The following is a 25,050-nucleotide window of genomic DNA, read 5'->3' as shown; positions in this document are numbered from 1 at the left end:
GAAAGACTTGCCACCCCCATTATTCCCAATAAAGGTACATCCTAAGGGGCATCCTAGAACCGCAGAAGATGTTTTTCTTTCCTCATATTTAGATGACGCAGCTCCCGAGTATGCTAATTCCGCCCCGCATAGACCGCATACCAGGGAGGTCCAACGCCAAGATCCAGTACCCGTATCCCTACAGCAACAGATCGAGTCACAAGTTCCGGCAAGCACATCTGTTTCTACATCTGTTCCTACAGCTGCTTCTATAGCTGTGTCCACACCTGTAGTTGCTGTGTCACGTTCGACGAATCCTTTCACACCCGACACCCCAGATGGGGCCACGGGAGGTGCTACCAATATTTTTTCTACGCCACCCAGAATGAATAAACTTACTTTTCAAGAGTCAGCACATTCACGTACACCCAAACTCATAAGTGCCCGTACGCTTAAGGAACTTCTTGTAGATTGCAGATATGACCCTGTGCCCGGTAAAGAGGACGAAATGACCCTAGCATCATTGCGTATCAGACGAGCCGCAGTGTATTTAGGGAAGTTACCAGGAATGACTGCGCATCTAGATAAAATATATCATTTTGTCCAAACAGGGCGAGATCCAGAATGTATTAACAGAGCTATGGAATACCAGAAAGTAGAGATACAGGGGGAACTGTTACGTTTCCTCATAAATTGTGTGATCAGAAATCAAGATCGACCGGGGGTAAACCCGGAAGCAATGCAAATTCTTACCAGATGGAGTCAGAACATATCAGAAGGAAGACATGATAAGCAGAATTGTATAATAGCCATGTGCCGAAAAATCCGAAAAGAAATAGAACGCCTGCACGAAGAAAGATTAGAGGTAGACGAGTTCGAACAAAGCGAGGAAGAAGGGTCAGGACTGCCCGTGGGACAGTCGGACACCATAGCCTATGTAGGTAGAGGAAGATCTTGTAATAGTAATAGATGTCTTATTGACCCGATACGTCCGATATGTCCAGACAATAACAGGAGTTTCCCAACACCCATAGTCCATATAAGGTCTAACGAGCATTCGTTCCAAGCAGCCGACAAACTACTCCGAGAACGAAGGGGTTATCATTTTCTCGATTCTATGGATGAACAAGATTTAGCCAGGGCAGCTGTCCATTGGGTGGACAGTCCCGGAAAATATAGTGATGATACAGTAGTACGCACATTTTTGAATCTCACCCCAGATGAACAGAGGTTAGTTGGGATTTATATGATTCAACAACTCATTATACTATATCAGAGTCAGCATTCGGACCCTGGTCCCTTACCTGATATATTGACCGAATTACTCACGAATAGATGGAGAGGTTCAGGTACTAAATTAATTAAAGAAATTCTAGAATCAAGAAAGCAGTATATTCTTTTTGTATGTTCAGACCGTGTCTCATTGCCCGTCAAGGAAAGAACCACGTATCACATGGATAGACAGAATCCCTTACGAGAAGTGCACCCAATAAAAGGCGAGGACAACGAGTTTAAGCGCGTATTTGTATATACGCCCATATCAAAAATAGAATTGTTAGAAATGAAGAAAGTGGTACCCAGTCATGACAAAGATCCAGCGGGTTTTCACCGAGAAATTAAAGACATGTTACTCATGGGAGAGTATACCTATCCCGACATTATGACAATATTAAAGGTATTGATGCCTGCTGGCATTTATGAGAAACTCAGGGAAAAAGAGTGGGAGGTAGGAGACCAAAAGATAGAATGGTCAGTGTTAGAAGCGGAAGAAAAGGCCCGAACTGCAGGAGCAGGACTTGGGGATAAAACTAAAGCACTGCCAGGTTTACTAGTACAGGTACTGCCGCGTTTATTAACTACGAAAAAGGAAGATTGGGGTACAATTTCAGCCTGTAAACAGAAGCAAGATGAAGACACTAGTGATTACTATGCCTGATTTGAAAAATGTTTTGGTATAAATAGTGGCATAAAAGCAAGTAGCGAATCATACCCACATCTGTTTGTAACAAAATTAGTAGAAAATGCACTGCCCCAAGTAAAGAATAGAGTATTAAAATTCGAGAGTACCTGGCAAGGTAACACTCCATCACAAATGTTACAAATGTTACAGTACCATCACAATAGAATTAGAGAGGAACAAGAACATGAACACAGACGCATGAAAGACACGAAAATGAAAATGCTAGTTTCCCAGACAGTTCCAGCTGAAGGACATAAAAAGGGTATGACACATTCCGATTCAGCAGGACCTGTAAAAGGGACATGCAATTATTGTAAAAGGCCAGGTCATTACGTACACGACTGTCCAGTTTTAAAACATAATATCGCCATAGGTAAAACACAAGAAAGATCACGGCCACTCAGACAAGATCAGAATGAACAAGGAGCTCTGCAGCATGCCCAGGCCATGCCAGCCGCACAACAGCCAATACAGTTTGTGCCAGCTGCACCACCGTTGCCTGTTGCTGCCACACAGACAACAACACGACAAATGTATCAGACCGCACAGTATGAATATCCTGAGTATCAGCGTTACGCATGAACTAGCCTAGAGAGGGAAGTTGACTTACCCCTTATCGAGATACCTGTAGATCAAGAAGGACCTTATGTACACAGTGAATTATTAGGCCAAGATAGAAAATTTTTACTCGATACAGGGGCAAGTCGAACAACTATAAAACGTAGTGAAGTTCCAGGGGCACCCCTCTCAGGCTCACAAAATATTTCCCTTGGTTTTTCAGGAAAACCTATTGTTAATGAAGTGTCACAACCTCTGCCACTTACGATAGGACCTCTGACCCGAACTACAGATTTATTGCTTACTAAATCATGTCCAGAAAACCTGTTAGGAATAAAAACATTAAAAGCTCTAGGAGCTATAATATGTTGTTCTCCGGAAGGAGTAAGATTGTTTTTACGTGATTTTAAAGGTCATTATGTGTCTAGAGACATGGATCCCCGACTGCAGACTTTACCTACACATCTATGGGCACAAGGCCCTACTGATGTTGGATGCATGAATATTACACCATATCGAGTCACATTAAAGGCAGGAGTGGTGCTACCACGAATGCGACAATACAAGTTACCACCAGATGCTGTAGTGGCTTTACTACAAATCATTGACGAGCTCATTGCCCAAGGAGTAGTTGTAGAAACAGACTCCAATGTATGTAATTCACCGATAATTCCGATTCTTAAACGAACAGATCCAAAGGCCCCGCCAGTATATCGATTGGTTATTGATCTGCGCGAATTAAACAAGTGCATTGTGCCACAATTCCCTGTGGTCCCAGATATCTCGTCATTACTGACAGCCATTGATTCCGAAGCAACATTCTTTACTGTAATTGATCTCAAGAATGCTTTTTTCAGCGTCCCAATAGATCCGGAGAGCCAATATTTGTTCGGATTTAGTTTAAATGGACGTAGCTTTAAATTCTCACGCGCACCTCAAGGATTTACAGAAAGCCCCAGCATCTATAGCCAAGCACTGAAACGAGAACTAGATAGTATCCGCATGCCAGTTAACACTGCTCTGCTTCAATACGTCGATGATCTGTTGATCACCGCGAGAAGTGAACCGGAATGTGAAAAAGCATCACTGACAGTTTTACAATTTCTAGCCGAAAAGGGGCACAAGGTGTCCCCTTCTAAGCTGCAATTCTGTGTCCAGCGAGTTGTTTATCTTGGACACTCGCTGTCCAAGGAGGGAAGGCAGCTTACACCGGACCGCATTCAGTTAATAGCTAACATGCCAACACCCAAGACACAAAAGGAGGTGCGGGCTTTCATAGGCCTCACGTCATATCGCAGGCAGTGGATCCCTCAGTACGCATTTCTAGCAAAACCACTCATTCAGTTGACAACACAGGAGGCAGCCACATCGACTGTTCTCCCTTGGACTCAGGAACATACACAAGCTTTTGAAAGCCTAAAGAAAGCTCTATGTCAAGCACCTGTCTTAGCAACACCATGTTACAGAAAACAGTTTACACTCTTTGTTACAGAACGCGAAGGTACTGCTTTGTCAGTACTCACCCAGGAACAAGCAGGAGCACACAAACCATGTGCTTATTTTTCTAGTACATTAGATCCCGTAGCTCAGGCTTTGCCTGCATGCCTAAAATCAGTAGCAGCGACAGCTTTAGCAATCAGACAAAGCGATGCCATAGTGTTAGGACATCCATTGACAGTTCAAGTACCACATGCAGTAGAGGTTCTTGTAAATAGAACGCAAACACAACACTTGACTATAGCGCGACTTACAGGGTACGAACTTACATTGTTTCAGCCACATATAGAAATCAGACGCTGTAATACATTAAATCCTGCCACACTTTTGCCAGTAACCGGAACAGACCCACTAGCTCATGACTGTATTGAAGTTATTACTATAACGACAAAACCCAGACAAGACTTAACCGATGTCCCATTGTCAGATCCAGACCTGACATTGTATGTAGATGGTTCATGTATGAGAACAAGTACAGGAGAGTTAGTGGCCGCTTACGCAGTCACAACAGATACTGAAGTCATTGAAACTAATCGCATAAATACTTTGTCAGCTCAAGCCGCAGAGCTCATTGCTCTGACACAAGCCTGTATTCAAGCCACGAATAAAAAAGTCAACATATACACTGATTCACGTTATGCATTCGGAGTTGTACATGACTTCGGCGTGCTGTGGCGAGAGAGAGGTTATTTAACTTCCCACGGTGCCCACATTCAGCACGGACCCCTCATTCATGCCTTATTAGATGCAATACATCGACCCACTGCAATATCAATTATGAAATGTAAGGCTCATACGAAGGTTACTGATATCATTTCCCAAGGCAATGATCTAGCCGACAGAACAGCTAAACAGACTGCTCAAACTCAAACCCCCGACATGATAAAGACAATAGTCCCGACACCGACACAGTGTATGACAGTTAAAGATCCTACTCTTGACGTAATTGACATACAGACACATGCTACACCAGACGAAATAAAGAAATGGACTGAATTAGGAGGGATCCAAACGGACCAAGGATGGATGATGAAGGAAAAGTCTGTATGGTTCCTTCCTGATTCAATGGTCCAAGTTATAATTAACACTATACATAGTCCAGCACATCTAGGAGAAAAAGCTATGCTAGACAGCATTCAACACATTTGGTTCAATAAACATTTACGAGCAGCAGCCAAACAAAAGGTCCGTACCTGTATGATCTGTTGCCAGTTCAACCCAGGAAAAAGTGTTCCCGTAGAACAAGGTGGATTTCATCCTCCTAATCACCCTTTTGAAGTCCTCCAGATGGATTATATCCAGATGGAACGATGTCGAGGATTCAAATATGTTCTCGTAGTTGTCTGCGCTCTGTCCCGTTGGACGGAGGCATACCCGGTTTCAGATTACACTGCCCCGACTACTGCCAAACAGTTGGTTCGAGAATTCTTCCCACGATACGGTTTACCACGTGTTGTCTACTCAGATAACGGCCAGCCGTTCTCATCCGAATTAATGAAACATGTTTCACTTCTGTTAGGATATCAGTGGAAATTCCACTGTGTCCGACACCCCGAAGCAGCAGGTCTCGTAGAAAGACATAATCAGATACTGAAAATCAGATTGTCCAAAATATGCAGAGAGAAAGGTGTCGACTGGATAGTAGCGTTACCAGTTGCACTCTTTTACATGAGAATGGTAGCACACTCTCGAACAGGGCTATCCCCGTATGAGGTGATCTTTGGCAGACCACCAAATATGTGGGGGACGCCTGTACCACGCAAAATAACTGATGTTGACTGTAATATGCTGACAGATTACTTGGCTTCCTTGATGTCTGCACTACAATCTTGTCGTTCACAGGTAGCTGCAGCCTTTCCCGACAACACTGAGGTGAAACCCCATGACGTAGTTCCGGGTGATCTCGTATTTGTGAGAAATTTCGACCGAAAGACTCAGCTGGAGCCCCGGTGGAAGACACCCAAGTTGGTTCTGCTCACTACAAGGACAGCCGTGAAGATCGAGGGCCGCAAGGGCTGGATTCATTCAAGTCATATCAAGAAATTTCATGGACTATCCTCGGATATAGACATTGTGCCCTGCACTCCCTCACAGACTGATTCAAAACTTCCTTTGGTTGAAAAGACTAAAACGGAACTCTATAAAGTAAAATTGAGGCCTAGAACGTCAGACAATTTGATTGTTTAAGTCCTCTCCAAGGTGAAGCGGTTGAATTTGTCTCTGACATGTATCCTCTAGACCTGAATCATGGACAGTCGCGAAAAATGATGAAACGACAGGCGTATTGTAAATCACTGCGTAGCCATTGCATAGTGACATTAATAATCTTGTTTTCCTTAAGTCTTTTAATAATTACTGCAAGTATATTGTTGCACATATATTACCCTATTGCCAGAAATATTTACAATGTTACCGCAGAACATTCTTTTAGTGACCTACCGCCGCATGAATTGTCTTATAGACTTGCGCTGCGCAATAACACTTTCATTAGTATGTTACATCATTCCCATCAGACTAGTAATGCCACCAATTGTTGGGTGTGTGGCCGGCTCCCTCCCTATCAGAATTATGAAGGAGTCCTGCCATTCTTTCCACACCCATTTACACATAATGGCTCCTGTGGAGCATGGTTTAGTTTAATCAATTCCATAGACTCAGACACAGCAGTTTACCAAGATCATTGGGTATGGGGAAACCTGAACATAGTTTTACTCAAGGTCTGCTACCCTGACAAGGAGGGTCGCCCCAAAAGAACAGGAACTGATCTAGAAAATGAAGTATATGGATTAGGTAATTTTACACCTAATCTCATGATTCTAAATGTCGTATCCGAAGTTGAACTAGTCTTACCCACCATGTCAGTATTCCCAGCGAAGGGTGAATTGTGTGTAAGAAAGGTTGGTTCCATACATATGGGCCATAGTAAATGCACTACTATAGTAGAGTTCAGTGATCAAGGCAAATCTTCATTCAGAGCTTATCGCCACTCCTACTTTATATGTGGTCAGACTGCATATATGCGTCTACCCCTAGATTGGGATGGTACCTGCTACATTGCATTCCTTTTGCCACCTGTTTTCCTAGCTCCTCCTGATTATTATAGAAATATTCATTTAGTACACAATAGAGAACGGAGAGATCTCCCAATTGTCGATTACACTGAAACAGCATGGGAAAAATACACAGATTTCAATAAAGGCATCTTTCCCTATATAGGTACTGTTACTAATAGTAAGCTGATACGTAGATTAACTAGAACCCTTGAAGCAGTAGTGAATGAAACTATTTCCGCCCTAGGCAATTTAACAGAAGAGCAGTCTGCTATGCGGATTGTTGTGCTTCAAAATCGTCTTGTCCTTGACGTCATCCTGGCTGATAGGGGCGGAGCTTGTAGGGTCATCGGATCAAGCTGTTGCATTTTCATACCAGAAAATTCGCCATCTGTATATAAAGCTATAACTCGCCTTCATAAGATTGTAAGCCAGATACACCAGAACCCAGGCACTTGGACTTGGTCCGGTTGGTTTTGGAGTGTATTATCTACCTTTGGATGGAAGGTCCTATCTTTCCTAGGTATTGGCCTTCTCATACTATTCAGTTGCTGTCTATGTCTACAATGTGGACCAGCGATCTGTGGTCTGTGTGCCACATCGTGTATTCCACCACCAAGATCTCATTCGTCACGGAAGAAGAAAGAAGAACAAATGATGCTATATGAACAGATCAATGGATTAATGAAGATTGATATCTCTTGACGGGCAAGTAGGGGACAAGGAGGGAATGTGGAAATATGGATTTTTCTGGTCAGTTATGTCCCCTATCTTGGACCCCAACGGTTCTATGTGCATGTTACAAGTACATGTATGTTTCCTCCAGTTCCAGTTATGAAGACGCAAATACATGTGCGTCCACCGTCAACATGTCCTCTGTCAGATCCGCCATGAATAGGCCGGATATTCCATTCCTAAGTACGAAAGGCCACCGCCTTTATATGGTTCACTTATGCCATTTTACAGTCCAGGCAAGTAGGCCCTGATTCTGTCATCAAACTCTTCTTGCCTTCTGCCTCTGAAAGCTCCAGTCTGAGCCTGCATCTGTGACCATGAACTTTGTCTCATTCTCTGCGCGGCTCACGAAGCCTGACATCAGCCTATTCTCTGCCAAGAACTGTATTTCACCTTCGAGTTATCTGCTTCCCCCTCAGCCAATGCATTCCTGCCTAGTAGTTTAAGTAAACATTCTTCCAGCTACCGAGCAAAAGGCCCGGCTTCTCTGTCCTCATGCAAGTAATTCATGGCCCTGTTACCATGGAATATTCCTACCCCCTCACATTCAGTGTAGACACTTAGACGCTTGTACACGCACGCACAGTCAGTATAGAATAGATTCTGTCCGAGAGTCCTTCTTTAGTGGATAACATAGTTCTTTAAACATAGGATGTTAGATATGATTTGGGATTAGGTTGACTTGACCCCCCAGACTTCTTGTCTCCACATGTAGAGCTAAATGTCAAGTCCCCTTCACCCCCTAGTTACACGTCAATTACACGTCATACTGCTGCGCGCGCATCTATGCCAAGTATTATCTTATAGATCCACCTATATGTGACATCATAACCAATTACGTTCCTTTTTACTCCTTGTTCCACCCATTTTTTGGTTACGCAGATAAATCGTCATTTTCCTTATCAATTGTTACGCCTACTGCATTCGCCTCATTGTAATATATGTACTATAAAAGTCATTTCATGTCAATAATGTATGTACTTCACTTCCTGAACCTCCGTGGTGATGGAACTTGGAGCAACCGATTATAATCGTTCATTGGAATAAAGCCCATTCCGAACCTCTAATACCACGGATTCTGCCTCTCATTTTACTGAGCTATTTTATTATGTTTCCGTATCAAATTAAGTCCAGGTAAAGGAATTTTATTTACCACAGGCTTTGGCCTGATCTTATGTCGTCTTGCATACTGATTTTGCTCTTTTACGTGAATAGAGGCTTATGCTCGAGTGACTCCATTTTCTGAGCTGTCGCCATTTTCTGAGCTTCACTAGGTGAGAAGGGCATGTTTTCCTTTTCACTTGTTTTTTGCACTTTACTGACCAGAAAGAACTGGATCTTGTCAGAGGAATGTGCTCGCTCTGCTCTGAAGCCATAACAGACGCCTGGCCAGCTGAAGCTGTGGCCTTGGTGCGGAGTGGTACGGACTCTGATGGGAAAAAGGGGCGAGGCTCACCAGGAGCTTTGTCTTAAGTCTCCACTTGTACTAAAGGAGGTGTCTGGGTTCCGTTCAGTGAAAGTTCATCACAGGGCAGATGTGCAGCTGTGGCGGTGGGTGTCACTACTGTCTCCTGTTTCGGCCGAAGAACCGGACTCCCCTTTGGCGAAGTGGAAACGGGATGGACAGACAGTTGGTGAGGTGTTCCACTAATTTCTAGTTTTCCTACTGTTCTTGCTTACTATAAATTTATTTTCAGGTTCCATACATTTATATACATATATATATTTCTACATATATGTTTTCCTTGATTGTGTTTCAATCATACTATTGATATGTTAGAGTCTGCTATGATGGGTGCATTTGGCTTACCGTGTGGTGCTATTTACTAATAAATATATCCCAGATATACCAATTTGTCTTTTCCTTGTAGCAGGAGGTGTGGACTCTTCTTGGCCAAGTATTCTGTTGTAGAAGGATGGGTGAATTCCCTTCTAGCAGGTAATTGTGTTATAGGAAGTTGTTCTACTCCTGGCAAGTGATGTGCAAAGTATATCTCGCTCTAGAGAAGTGTTGTGTGTGTTACCTTGGTCTAGAGGAGACTCATGTAATATTGTTTTCTTGCCTTGCCTTTGGGGGAGTGTTGAAAGTTTGCCCACCTTAGGAAGTGCTGTGAATATGTTATATTTCATAAGTTTGGAACTGATATGTTCTCTCCCTGGGAAAGTGACGGTACATACCTTGGTCCAGGGGAGATCTGAGACCTTTCATTACAGCATGACCACCATAAAGCCACTATAAACTGCATTACCTGAATACCCTATTGCTGTCTTAAAACCCCATTCTTCTACCATAAGTTTCTTCACTGAACACTACCTTTACCCTACCAATCATTCCCTGCTCACCTTAGTTTTTAATCGACAGCAATTGCCTATCCACTAAACCAACGTTACCTAGTGCTGTTTCTGGCCACTAAACCTGCAAAATAAAGCGCATTCCATGCCCACTCTACCTACGTTGTTGTAGATAATTTGCCTATTGTGCATGGTCACCCTGGAATTTTTACCTTTGCTGGACCCTATCTTTGTTTGCTGGCTTTAGAACTATGTGCACTTAATCTTTACTAACCCGGAGTAAGTATCAGTGCTCCCCTTTAAACATGGTCAAATTGGCTTATTCTTAATTGGTATATTTAACTTGCCTATAAGACCCTACTATATGGTTTGCAAAGGCCAGGAAGTTAAATATCACTAATGAACTGCAGCACATATTGGGCCATCCTCTTCAGTGGCAATGCATCCATGGCTACATGCCTACTCTGTGCAGCCTGCTGCTGCAGTGCAAAACCTTCCTTTAACATATTAGTAAGTCACCCCATGTAAGCCCTGAGCCCACAAGGTAGGGTGTGTGGTATTTACAACTGGGACATGTAGAAAGTTCATGTTACCATGTTCCTACATGAACAAGGCCCTAAACACTATTTTCACTGTAGCAGGCCTAGCTATACTATGCAGACAACCAGACTGCAAATTAAAACATTAATATTGTATCTCGGGAAAAGGACCAGCTAGAAAAATAATGAAATAACTATTTTTAACAGTTAATAAAATTCTGATTCAATGGTGCTGTCAGATTTTTAATACATATCAGGCAAAATTAGCTTTTAAAACATTAACCTTTACCTGCTTGAACTGTCAGAAGGCTATGTAACATAAGCCTCTGACAGCTTTCAGCTAGTGATAAGCATTTGAATAGGTGTGAAAATTGTGTGAAATGCCTCCCAAGAGCAAACAATTGGCTGACCTGAATGGGCTGAGATGACTCCTCTGAGTTTAACTGAATATGCAGAGCGGGGGCTGGGGCCTCCTTTTGACAGCACAATGTCAAATCCTGCTTCACAGGACTGTTGAGTATTCAACACTTGGGGTGCACTTGAAAGGAAGAGAACAGGATGGCGAGACAATTCTTGAGGATGCTCTCTCTTGTAGCTGAAAGACTCTGTTTTTGTCCCACCATACTTCTGTCTCTTGGTTTGTTACGAGTACAGTGCCTGCCCCAAACTGGATTTTAATATTAGATATGGGATGACACTAGTCGTGACATAGTACACTCTACACACACACAACCTCAGATCCATAGTTTAGTGTGGCCAAAGAATTTCGCCATCTTGAAAATGCCCTGACACTTGCCATTTTGGGACTGTTTGCAGTAAAGCAAATACGAACTGCAGCAAATGACGGTAGAGTTACTCTAGGGAACATTTACCCCATGGCTTAGGACGTGCCCAGGAGTCATTAAAACTCACTAGCTAGTGCCAGGCATAATTGTGGCATCTCCGGGTATCCACTGTGGAACACTTTCTAAGAGGACCTGCCATGACCGGAGAGGAGACCAGAAACACTGGACCTGCTCCCTTTTGCACCTAGGAGATAGACGTGGACTCCAAGGCCCAGTTGGCTGACCTCCTGTGTGGCTACTGGGAGCTAACCAGCTGCAAGGGGCCTTTTCCTAGACGTACCAAGCTGAGCAATGACAAATAGACCTGGACTGGACCATGCCTGTCGACTCTGCATCTTTTAAGTGCCTCCCTGTAGGTCCTGGGGAGCTTTAGAAGTGTACTTCTGTGAGGACTGGGTCATAAAGGGCTGAAGTTAGAAGTTAAAATCTTTGACCGGAACAAGCCTCTTAGTGTATCTGACCTGTGCTTCATCACAGTCAGTTTGAAATTGCACCTATGTCCCAGACTACACAACCAAACACTATCATTGGTGCTTTGTGTTTTTAGTCACTATTTTTCATTAAAACATTAAACATTCATATATCTGGTTCCCTTGATTAGATTTTTGTCATGGTCGTCAAGTTTTTTTCATTACATTTTACTCTATTTTATTCATTTGATTTGAGATTTCTATTGTTTTGCATTTTGACGCTACATAAATACTTTACACATTGCCATAGATTAAGCCTGCCTGTTCTGTGCCATAGCTACCAGGGGATTGAGCTCAGGGTAATTTAGTGACTTGGAGGGTTCACGCTGACAAGGGTTGTGATTATTCGTTGAAATTGGCAGTCGCTCACCCAAAATGATAATCCAATTTCTTTTAGGCACACATCCTTTTCTCTGTAAACCTCACCTCTAACATGTAACGTAGCTCTTACTACTGTGCACTCTCAGTGCAGCCTGGATTGACCTTACAGTGCATTCCAGTCTGCTCTATTTCCACCCTCGTCACCCAGGTCACATTTAAAGGACCATTTAAGCATTACACTTCCAGTGGCAGCCTGGAACCTCAGTTCAGCATTCAACGACTAGACAAACGGTCCCAAAAAAAACAAAAAAACGATTCCAAACAGCCACTTCTTATGCACAGCTACTTTTTTAAATTGTATGTTCTATTTCTCTAATTCATCAAAGATTGATACTGTTACACCTAATATAACAAGAAACTCTGAAGGCCATTTAGCAGCTCATAATCCCATATCTGTAACCCTTGAATTATATACAAAGATGTCAAGTGGATACCTAACTCCAACTGACTCATTAAAATAAAAAATAAACATGCTTAGGCACAGAGTCAACCTCCAACCTGTACCCCCACGGTATTCTAACTGAAACTCAAATATGGGAAAATAAAATCTGAGTCGTGTTAATACTGGTATCACCTTCATGTTTAAGCTACTTTTATCAATACCAACAATCAATTCATTATTTATATTAAATAACTACAGATAATTAATATTGGAGGGTGATGATCTGTTCTTGGAGCACATACCGACTAAACCAAGACAGCTCAAGACTTGCAAGTCGTGTGCCTCAAGCTTCCAAGTCATACCACGCTTTCTGTCAACAAAAACTAAAATATTTGATTCATCTTGATTCATTCTAAATTAGTTCTCGATATAATTTTGGAAAAATACCTTTAGTGCTCTTCACAGGCCAACTTTAGTACGAATAAGGTGAATACCATAAACTTCAAAAATAAGAGCATGGAGCTCACGCACAAATCCAGGATTAACCTGGGTCTTCAAAAGAGCTAAAGGCAAATCATGGTAGAAAGGTTAAAAAACAAGAAGAAATGTAAGAATCGCTGCTCGAAGCCCATTTATGAGGCACTCTGCCCCTGAAAATGCCCTCAGTGTTCAAGCCAAACTCAACCCTGATTACCAGAGTTGGGTCGTCTAAAAAATAACGGTGCATTCCTAAACATTAGTCCAAAGAATACTTCTATTGAAACAGTTGAACACTGGAATAAAAAGCTACATAAACAAGAATAAAGGAAGGATACCTTTAGTTTTGGCTTCCACCCCCAATATTAAGGTGTTCTGCAAGACTGCAGAACTGGCTTTTAACCACTTACCTAAAGATGTATGCTAAAAGATTGCCAGAGCAAACCTTACTATCTTTTTCAATATCAATTGCCTTAAAAAGGGATCAAGAGTGCCAAACATTAATTTTCACTACAGCAACATATGAATAAACAAACTATTTTGCAGAGGCAGAAGGGGGATCCATGCTCCACTACAGTGATACCAATGAAAAGCTTGGACATACTCCAGAATTTGTTTTTAATCTTGTATATTATTATTGGGTTTTTTTTCCTCTCCTTCCTCTCTTGTTGTCTCATTTGCTCCCCTTCTATGTCAATATGTATCAGCGATAAGTCCATTCTTTGCTGACCCCAGGATGTGTTAATGGCCTGTTATGTGAGCCCTATTTGATTCATTGTCTGTGTATTTTCCCCATTTGACTCATGTACTGAACCGCTACCTTCCTTTCCTTGAAATTGTAAAGCGCTCGGATATCCCTCGGGATCAAGTTCGCGCTATATAAAACTTTATAAATAAATAAATAAATACCTACAAGTACTGACAAAGTCAACAGGTGTGGCTTTTATGTAGTGCATGTACACTGAAGCATGTAGCAGAGAGGTAATTGCATAAATATGCACACACAGAGAAATAAAGCACTAAACCTGCAGAAACACACATAAATAAACCAACAGGCACAGAGAAAAATTAACCTGAACATACAAACACCCATACATCCCATGCATACAAAAGTAATAAATGCAGACACAACCAGCAAACAGACATGCATTCGTACTCACAGGTAGATGGTTGCATAAGAATGTGGCTATATGGACTAATAAGTGAATGGATGAGAACACACACAGACAAATTGGCAGGATGGATAGAAGAATGAAATATATCAGATGTTTTAGTGGTTTATGATGTGACACTCTGACTTATTTATCTTTTTCAGTGTATTTCACTTGCCCCGCATTGTTGACCCTCTGCTACACTTTGTTTCCCAACAGCATTTAGGAGAGAATCCAAAAACATTAGAGTATCAAAAACCACAGCAGATCTCTTTCGATTTATAGGCCTCTGAGAAATTCTACCAGTGAAAACATAAGACAAATGTTATCATATTTGTCATTTTATATTATTTTTATTTAATGAGAAACATATAAGATCTAGTGTAATTTAGTATGAGAAAAATTGGTGCTGGGAAATGAAATACCTACGATGTTATTTCATCCAAAAATGTTAGCCAACACATACAAGCAATTACCAGCAACTGCCTCCCTCCCTCAAGTACCTTGTGAAGAGAGGGGCTTTTTAAAAATAATGCACAAACCAAACAATGTCTTTCCAACCTAAAAGACAGCAATTAAAACCATGTTGCTGCCCTTATCCCAAAGTCTACAATTTCACAAAACATCCAAATCCATTCTTCATGGTGTGTGTGTAATGGATTTCCCTTAAATGGTACTGAACAGTCATTAGAACCAAATGTAAAATGATGTGGGTCCAAATGGTTGTTATATGAGACTCATGAAAGCAAGGTTAAACCACCAGAACCTGGACAGTACCAACCAGACAGGATGAATCAGGTTGAGTTTGTTTTCGTCAGCTTCTACATCCCGTCAGTACATTTGCCTGGATACATTTACCAAAGTCTTCAGTTTTGATTCATGCTTTTATAGAGTGCAAATAGCACATTAGTCGGGGAAATAAGCGGGCTGTTGGAGAGGTTGGCTTGAGATGAGATACTAAAACGTTTTCACTCATCTACTATAAAATGTTAATGACTAGCTGATTTTACCACTCTTAAAAAAAACAACCTATGACCACAAAATTAAATGAACTACCAGTTCAGTTTCAACTTTCTTCGCCAGATGAAGATCGTGGCGGTTGAGACCACGTGCCAGTTTCCAAAGTTTGAGTTAAACCAACAGGCTTCATGCGGAAAAGGGCTGCGAACATCAGGGAAGATCTGCCATAGCCTATGAATGAAGGTCAACTGGAAATTCTACTTGACCTGTCTATGGCATACAACACAGTTATTATGAAACCTTTGAGTGCTAATGGAAAAAGAAGATGGCCGTCACCCTACCATGGCCCGGCTCATTTCTATAATATCAGTGCCAACAGATAGGAGTTGCCTCTGCCAGTAGCGACAAATTCCATTAGCTGGAGTGTACCCCTATGCTAGGACAGTCACCTCACTCCTGCACATAATAGACATTGTCTCCAGTCCTGAAATGTTCACCTACAAATCATTGATTGCAGGTGTGTTAGTCTGATTAGTTCAATGAAAACAAAACAAGACTACAACATACAGAACGCATTAGGCTATCACACAGAAGTCCAGAAGTGAAAGCAGTGTCTTTAATGACCTGGAGGGAGATAGTCGTTCTAACCTATCCACAGCTCCCCGTTTCCACATGCCTTGATAATCGCACATCATCAACTTCAATCTCAAACATGCACAGATGTTTCACCTCCATGTGACAGGGGAAGAAAGTGAAAAAGAAGTAAAACACCACACAAAAGGAGAGATAATTTATTTGTGCCTGAATTTCAACAAGACTAAAATACTTGTCATTTTAGAACCCATTATAGAACCAATGCCCTTCTCATGGGCAGAGAAGTAGCATGCCATCACCTTCTCCAAAGTAGGTACAAAGAATCTTGGGATGTAATATTCCCCCAAGCTTGTCTTTGCAAACCAGATCTCAGAAGGAGTTAAAAATAACATGCATTGGCAATGCCAATAGTGCTCGGCTTTGGGACATAAAGCTTTAACAATAGCTTGTCGATGCTGTAACACATCGGGTGGAAGCAAAATAAGCTTTTCATGATCTACAGCATTGGCAAAAGAAAAAAAAGGCACTATGAAACAACAACGGCTGGCAGTCAAGTCATTCCACTAACATATTCATGCGTGGTTAACCCATGTGTAACAACAGAATACTGCAATTTCCTTTTGATTTTCAATGGCAGACACCACTTAGATCGGTAAATTAAAAAAATATTCTTTTTAGCACAAAAGCGCAAAATAAAAAAAAGACTAGTGTGCTGAGGTAAAAGAAAAGGGGGGAAGCATCACAAGAGCGATACCGCAACACAGGGATGTGAGAGAAGGATAGGAAGAGAAGGTCACATCCAGGGGCGGCTGGTGACATTTGAAAGTGGTGAGGCGTAAAATGATTGGTATACTTCACCGTTGCGAGCGAGCAAGCCCGAACCCCTATAAGGAGGGTTCGGGGGGGTTCTCCCCCCCGAGAAAATTTTGAAAAAAGAGAAGAGAAATGGTGCATTTTCAAGCAAATTTGAGAAAGCAAGAATGTTAATAAAGCAATTGTGAAAGTGCAGTTATTACATTAATAAAGAGATGTCATATAACATAGGTAGATGTTTATTCAGTATAACCACAGAGCTTCATAAGAGACTTCGAGATACAATGCATTGCTGAGTAATATCAAAGGAAGCATTTTTTTATGAGCCACAGTGCTATACCAAGACTCCAAGATGCAATATAGAAAGAAGAAAAACATGAAAAAGGATCAAGGTGCTGAAAAATAGCCTTGAACATAAGCTTCCCAGCTCAGGACATGAGCTCAGCAGCACCCACATGTTTAACAGGCATACCTGCCTGGCCCAGGGAGCTGGAAACCAAACACTGTGGAGTATTAAATGTTTAACACGCCAGAAACCAGCTCCCCACCTTCAGTCTTCATGCTGAACAAATCAAACATTCACCCCCAGTCACAGATCTCGGTTAAATTCATTTTTTTTGCATGCCTGAACGTTTATGATCTGGAACAGGCCACTTGAATAAAACAGGTCAATTTCACAAAACATAATACATCCCTTGCACCTGCCTTACAGGTTAAACATATGGCTCACTATACATCATTGCATATCTAAAAATCTAAAAAGCAGCCTGAAAAACACAATTACAAGGCAAAATTACAAATTATACGGAGAAAAAAGCTCAATCTTGCTTATAATAGGTGCACACGACAACAGTAATCGCCATATCGGTTGCTGATGCCTGCTCTAGAAAGTAGACTAGGTTCACTAAGTGTGACTGAGTGCCAAAGAGATCAAAGAAATTAGCAAAATCCACAAAAAGGATTTCCATACAGGTAAAACAGATGAATAAAAGAACAAAGAAAACATGGAAGCAATAAGAAGGTCACCAGACACCCCAAATCATCTGCAAAAAAGACCAATACAACAGGTGCCCAATAAAGCCCTTCAAATGTATTGAAGTGAAGGAAGCGTCCGATTTGTAGTGGAGTATTATTTTAATACCAGGGGCAACATCAGAAAAAGCATGGCTGAGACATGAGGATGTTGTATTTTGGAAGGGCCAGTCTTGCTTCTGGTCACTATGGCCACCTGCCAGATTTAAAACCTATTCAACAGGCTAATGTATAACAAGTACTTGTAAGTTAGGCAGCAATGTTCAAACAAAATGCAGGAGTGCAGTGGGAAATATTGCAAATTAAAATCAACATGAGTGGTGAGAGAGAATTTCAGCATGCTTGAGATAAGGCAGGCAAAGCATGAATCCATCCATAGAGACTAACAAACTTTTTTTTGCCAAAGCCATTCATAGAGTTAAACTAGCATTTTTAAATCTTTCACTTTTGCCAAGTCAGCCACTAAATCATATGGGACAATTATCAGCAAATTTCCTCCAACAGGCCCCACACCTGTTGAGGTAATGCAGCTGACAAACTTTAATGCGCCATGCCCGCGCACATTATGTTCACGTAGTGTGTACATCTGGGGGTAAGGGAAAACAAAAGATCTACTGCGTCATGTGGATGTTGCACACCATTATGGTACATAATTACAATCATATTACGTTTCGAATATATTTATATCGGGCACAGGGAGCGTAAATGATTTTCCCAGAATCCCAGGATTTTTATTTAGTTCTTGAAGCTGGCATCAGAACCCAGGGTCCCAGGCTTTAAAGTTAATAGCTTAGCCACTAAACAACACCTCAACATCACTTTCCAAACCTATATTTTAACTTGCAAATTATTGCGCACGTTGAAGTCCTGCAGCCATAAATGCCACAGGACTACGCATGACGCCACGGTGTGAGCTGCACATTCTCAGTAGCAGCATAGCGCAGTAAACAATAACCCTATGGCACTAATTGTATGCATTTGATGAGTCCGTCCAGTGCAATACATTAAAATATATAATAAATACATATGTGTGTGCCTGCCCATATAACTACAAGCTCTCATTAACCGCCTGCATGCCTGTATGTTTCCTACAGAGAATAATTCTTAAAAATGTGACTAAACTTTGAAAAATGTCTGTCGCGTGCACTCCCCCTTTACCTCTGTGCTTATAATGTGTTGATTATATCACGCTATACCATAGTGGTTCCATTTCTGAGCAATGACTAGCATGTAATGCTAATTAAGAGGTTTAATTGTATGCCAAATGCCGGTAGCTTGTGTTATCTTTCAGCTTTTAAATGTCTGTTGTCACGTAGCATGTGTGCTGAATGCAAGCGGGGGAACATGCTTGCTCCATGGTAGCAGTCTGACTCCTCCATTGTCGTACGATCGACTTTTTAAGCCCTGCACGTCATACACATGAAACAGGATAGGCTTGTGATGTGTGCCCGGCCTCACATCACATTTTAAAAGAATATATGCTTCTTCTACACTCTTTTCAGGTGGGAGATTGCTGTGGCAGACAGGATAGAATTGACTAGAATTGCCTACTTATTCAAGACGTGTGCTCAGTCAGGCTTACGTTTTCAAAGCTCCTTTGCTTTCACTGGAGTTCAGGTGACACTGGGCAACTGGTTTAGTAGGCTAATAAAACGGTTATCTACATCCGTTTTCGGGACCACCGTTTTGATCTTTGTGCTCTTACAGCCAGATTGTTTTTCTGTTTATTTATTGACACTTCACATTGACGGGTCGCTTTATAGTTGGTCGTACACAGTAACCTTTTGTGCAGAGAAGACTACTTATAGCGACTGACTGTGCTGTTGACTAGCAATTGGGACACAGGCACCCGGTAACTAAACTAAGCAAGTACCTATAAAACGGGCAACACAGTGTAACACTTTCTTGCAGTAAACCCTCCAAGTCTATATATCACAGTTTCTCGTGTTACGTACACTTCCTTTCAACAGCAGATGACATGTCATTCTAGTATGTCCCTAGTTTGTACCCAACATGTTGGATCCCTGGGTAGGGTTGTATCTCCGAGGAGACTCGGTATCTCCTGGACGCCTGCCCATAGTTGGGGGAAATGCCTTTGCACGAGGCGTTTGTGCCTACTTCCGAAGTATCATGAAGCTCCCCCAACTTGAGTATACACACACGCTGTAATACAATATTAAGAAAAAAAAATACACAACCCCTTGTTTAGGACCGATTTTTGTGTTTCGTTTCAGTTGCGGCTCGCGGGGGGAGGGGGGGTGTATGTGTCGCGCGGGGGGGGGGTATTGCAGGGGGGGGGGTATCGCGCGGGGGTGTTAAAATAAATTTTAAAAAACTAGTTATCCTACCTGAGCTGAGGACTCCTGAGCACGTCCGCACCGCCTCGGGTCATCCGTTGGAATGGCGCCTACTGTACAGCCCCTTTCAGGCTCTCATTGGCTGTCTGGCTGAGTCAGCCAATCCTGGCGCTGCTAGCAGCGCCAGGATTGGCGAGGGCACGGGTTACTGCTCGCCCGCCTGCCCATTAGGGGATCGAGGTTTGAGCCTTTGCTCAACCCTCGGTCTCCTAATGGGCATGCGCCAGCCAGAGCAGACACAAGTGCGCATGGCTGGGCACGGAGCGAAAATTCGCTCCCCTACCCCAATCATGCGCACTTGTGCTGCTGCCTGTTGCCCCTGCCTGGTCTGTCTGACAATCATGTCAGTCAACATGACGACGGACCGCCCACCCCCGGGTGGGCGGTCCGTCGTCATTCTGACTGACATGATTGTCAGATCTCCTCTTTGATGAACTTAAGTAAACTGATTACTTAAATTCAAAGACGCCGTCGCCGACACTGCAGGCGGGGGGGCTACGCCCCAACGCCCTAATGGACGCACCGTGCCTGGTCACATCATGGGCAGAGAAGTACAAGTAAGAGTCAGTGAGAGCAAGACAGCGGCAAGGGAGAAGCATCGGAGTATGAGAATAAAGCAGGGGAGAAGTCCACAAGTGAGAGCGAGCAACATGGAGTGTGGGGAAAGAAGTACACAAGAGAGAGAAGCACATGAGGGAAGAGGTATTTGGAAGAGGAAAGCTTGAAAAACACATGCACTCTCATAGAGTGTTTAACCAAACAGAAAAAAAGTTCCCTGAAAGTAAGCAGCCAATGAAAGTGACAGTAAAGGGGCTATGCTCCAGGAGAAGGCCAAACAGCAGACGGACAAGCTGTGACAAGGAAAGCCATTGCATAAGAAGCAAGCAAATGAGAGAGACGATAAAGCCAACCACTGGTAAAGAATGGGCTGGAAACCCCTGTAAGTACCTGGTAAGCGTACAATAGGCTTTAAGCAACCAGACATCTTACACTATCTGATAATCAAGACCTAAAAAACACCAACTCATGATGCTGAACAGGATTCTCTCTCGCATATGAACTTGCTAATTCGAACTTAGAAGGCTTTTGGTATTATTCTAGCTAGATGAATGCAACTTTGTCAATGCCAGGGCTGCTACAAATGAAATTTAGATGCCAAACAAATGCTAAATAAAGACTGCTTGAATTTAAAGAAATCAGTCCACATCTTGTGGCGCTGAAAGAATTGCACTAGCTTCATGTGGTTACAGAAAAAAAAATGAAAATTCTATATAGCATTTTGTAAGCAATGGAGGCGGTGGGGGCCAAATGTTATGTTATGTTATGTTATGTTAGGAGCTTTTATATTGCGCACAGCTGCCCCAGCTAAGGGGCGTCCTGGCGCATGACCGGCAAAACACAACTAACACTGAACAGAAATAGAAGTAAAGCCGAAAAAGGGGAGCGGTATTTAAAACAAGAGCGTTTTTATGGCTTTCCGAAACAGAAAGAGATCATCCATCACACGAATCTCAAGCGGAAGCGAGTTCCAGAGCACCGCTGCTTTTACCCTAAAGGCTCGACCACCAACTCGGCTGAGCTTAAATCTTGGAACTACAGCCAGCGCTTGGCCCATTGATCTTAAAGAACGGGTCGGAGTGTAACAGGTTAAAAGACTCGAAAGGATCTGGGGGGCTAATCCCCTCATAATCTTAAAAGCAAGGCATAAGACTTTGAATTGGATTCTAGATTTGACCGGCAACCAGTGTAGCGATCGAAGAGTGCTTGAGACCGAACAAGATCTAGGCAAACCAACTACGGCTCTTGCTGCAAATCAATCCAAAATACCTTCAGACGATAACATCTCATTGTATCAAAAGCTGCAACCTCAAATTAAGCAATATAATTCTGATAAACTGATTTGACAAAATAGTAAATATTAATCAGAGTGCTGGGCCCATAATTCTGGAACGCCATGAGAAATGAAATTGCTTAGCAGCAAGCAAAAAAAACCCGAATGCATGCTTCTTAAACTGAGATACTTTGCATTGTAAGACAACTCTAGGACCACGTCCCCACATCAGTACTAAAGGCGACCTTGCCCCATGAACAAGTACTCTTCTGGCCCCACTAAATCAATCTGTATAGCACATGCGTTGGGCACATGCATAAGGAGTCTAAACAAATGGCTGCCCAAAGCTGCAGAAAGTCCAAAAGGTGAGAAGCTAGACTTATACATTACTTCCTACACTATATACCAAACACATTATTGCCTTACACTAACGGTTAGCACAAGGATCCAATCCATCATGGAAATAGATGAAGCAATTATTCTGTGATGCAGACACTTGCTTGCCATGCTAGTACTTCTTACCTTTTTTTCTGCCAATGGTCCACTCCCTTTTACAAAGGAGGACATCTGGTTCTGATTCCGCTCCGAGACGACGGAGTTTGCCCCATGGTTTAGTCTCCTCCAAGCCTTCCATCTGAATTCACATCTAAAAAGAGAAATACAGACAAGTAAAGGATCATTTGCTGGCAAAATATTCTCTGTCAGCACAGTGGGTAGATGTGGGATGGAAGGGACTGCAGCTAGCTTGCAGGTGTACAGGATGTAATTAGGCATGTAGTGACTGCCCACTTACTTGACCCTGGTTACTACACAAATCCTAGGTCATGACTTTGAAAGAAAGCACAAGTAACGAACAAAGTGGGAGCCCATATTGTGCTACAGTTTAGAAGGCAGGGGTGTGCGCCAAAACACTCACTGGACAATGAAATCAATGAGCACCAGCAACAGGACCCAGGGCAACTTGCAGAGGGCACACAGGGACTGAACATCCAATGCAAGAAGCGCCTAAAGTTGCCGTCAGAGGGAGCCCAGGTCAGACTCCCCCTTTCTTCAAGCTGTTCAGAGACAACAACCAAAATGTGATAGTGCACCAACCTCCAAGAAGGGAGACCAATCCGGCGAACACACACTGTCAGCAGGGTCATGGTCCAGCACACCCCACCATTCCAGAATCCTCTTCCCTTCAAAGCTCAATCACCCGCCTAGATAGAACCAAGGACTTTGCTGGCGCTCCTCGAGTGGAGGGTGGGGTGCTGGCTGGCAGAGGGGCCCACAGCTGATCATATCAAAGTAATGGCCTATAGAACTTCAAGGAGTGACCCAGGTCTAGTGCATCAAGGTCTAAAGCACCCTCAAGCAGCGACTTAGGAGCTGGAGCATCCACACCCTGTGATACGTGGCAAATCATCAAAACACTGGCACCAATAAATACAGGCTATCCTTCCAGATCTGGACTGAATGTACCTCCATCAGGGGACTAGTGAAGGATAACACTGCTAAAAGAAGCCCGGTTTCAGAGACTGCCAATTCGAGGAGCTAGAGAAAGATATTTCATGTGCAAGAAGCAGAGGCAGAATAGTTGCCACCACCTCCTCGTCCCCCAACAAGGAGCCATCGTCAGTAAGAAGAAATGGCAAAATGACACCCCTTCAAGCAAGGAGGCAGGGCATGGTAATTCACCTACAAGAAGCAAGGGTAGGATAAACCCCCAGTAAGAATACAGGGCTGGAAACTCTTACTCAGAGCAGGGTAATGTCTCATCAGGAGCCAGGCTGGACCACCCCTGGCAGGGTGACATGGTCTGGACATCTCCCAGCAAAGACCCGGGGCAAGAGCATCACCAACCAAGGCCGAGATCAGCAGCTTTGTCTGAGTGCTGCTGCTGCAGCCTTTAGTGGGGGCCCAGATCTGAAGCAGGCAGGACCCCAGAGCTCGAAGCCCTTAACCCACCCCAGGGGCATCAGGGTGAAATACCCCAGCTATGGGCCCAGGCTCGGGGCATGTCTCAGTAACGAAGCACCCTCAGCGGGGGCACAGGACACCCATGGCAGAGCCCCTGGGGCGACAGGGTATTCTATGTCTCCCCCTACAGCACCCGGTGCAGCTCTACTTACCCCCGCCGTACCCCAACACTTCCCGTCAGAGCAACATTCAGCAGCTGATCCGAGAGGCGGGGCCAGGGCAGGCAGAGGTGTGGCATCCGGCGCGTCTCCCGGGAGACAGGCGCAGGCGTTATCATTGAAACGGGACTTTCCACCTCGGGATACTGGAAGATCTGGCGGCCATCTTGAAACGGTGGCATTTGTATTAAATGAAACGGGGATTGATGAAGATATCAAAGGATTATAAAAGATTTCCTATAGGATGGTATAATTTATCAGACATCTTTAAAAAATATATATTTTAGTATCGTAAGAAAGGTACCGATGAAATATTAATATTTTCATGTTTCAGTATTTTACCTCATTACAAAACTATTTTTATAACCAGTATCACACAATGGAATACTTTTATCGTTTTGACAGCGTTGTCAGTGAGTAAAGTAGATACACGACTGTGCGAATGTGACAGTCTTTCGTTTCAAGCCCATGATGGAGCCAGAAATAAATTTCTATAGGGATCACGTGACGACTTTTCCACTTGCCTGGGTGTAAAGAGAGACATATTTCGCCTGTAGACTACAAATGGCTGAAATAGAAAAAGGACACAAAAATATATCTTATGTGACCGAATGAGGAGGCCATCTTGGAGGAGTTCAGGTTCACTGTAGAGTTCGTCAGTTGAAGTGAGAGAGGGATGGAGGCTTTCAGTTCATTGAATGTCCAGTTACCTATCGGTAAATGTCATTATTATTGGTCCCTTATGTCCTTGTGAATGTCATTAAACATGAGGCGATCGAACCTCAGAGATGAGAAAGAACAGGAAGTTAAAAGATTACTCCACTTACATAGCTGTTGAAAGGGCTGGGGCCCTTAAGTTCTAGACCTGTTCTAGATGGTTCTTTTTCACAGCATGAGAGTGTTAAGGGGAGAAAAGTCATTAGGAAAACAATTACCCAATAATTCTCCTTTATACATAATAGCCCACAGACAACTACTTCAGGTTAGTTGGTTTATTACATAGCCAAAAATAACTGAACGTAGAGAC

General features: G+C 42.9%; 1 protein-coding gene across 6 annotated transcripts in view; it reads right to left on the bottom strand.

Moving 5' to 3' along the window:
• The window catches only part of CHFR (checkpoint with forkhead and ring finger domains), a 347,673-nt gene extending 323,556 nt beyond the window's left edge, over positions 1-24,117 (bottom strand). For 4 of the 6 annotated variants that reach the window (XR_014970933.1, XR_014970934.1, XM_085636275.1 and 1 more), the window contains exons 1-2: positions 24,018-24,117; positions 22,426-22,549 (exon numbers count right to left, since the gene is read on the bottom strand). Coding sequence is in view for 2 of the 6 variants with exons in the window: in XM_085636275.1 (XP_085492401.1) it covers positions 22,426-22,537 (112 nt within the window). In the remaining 4 variants the exon portion in view is untranslated. The remainder of the gene's footprint in view (positions 1-22,425; positions 22,550-24,017) is intronic. The other 2 variants (XM_085636277.1, XM_085636278.1) reach the window with 1 other exon arrangement.
• Between the last annotated feature and the right edge of the window lie 933 nt (positions 24,118-25,050).

This window comes from Triturus cristatus, chromosome 11 (genome assembly GCF_964204655.1).
Source record: "Triturus cristatus chromosome 11, aTriCri1.1, whole genome shotgun sequence".
Taxonomy (NCBI): domain Eukaryota; kingdom Metazoa; phylum Chordata; class Amphibia; order Caudata; family Salamandridae; genus Triturus; species Triturus cristatus.
Note: the sequence above shows the minus strand (reverse complement) of the source record. Positions and strands in the feature narration are given on the sequence as shown.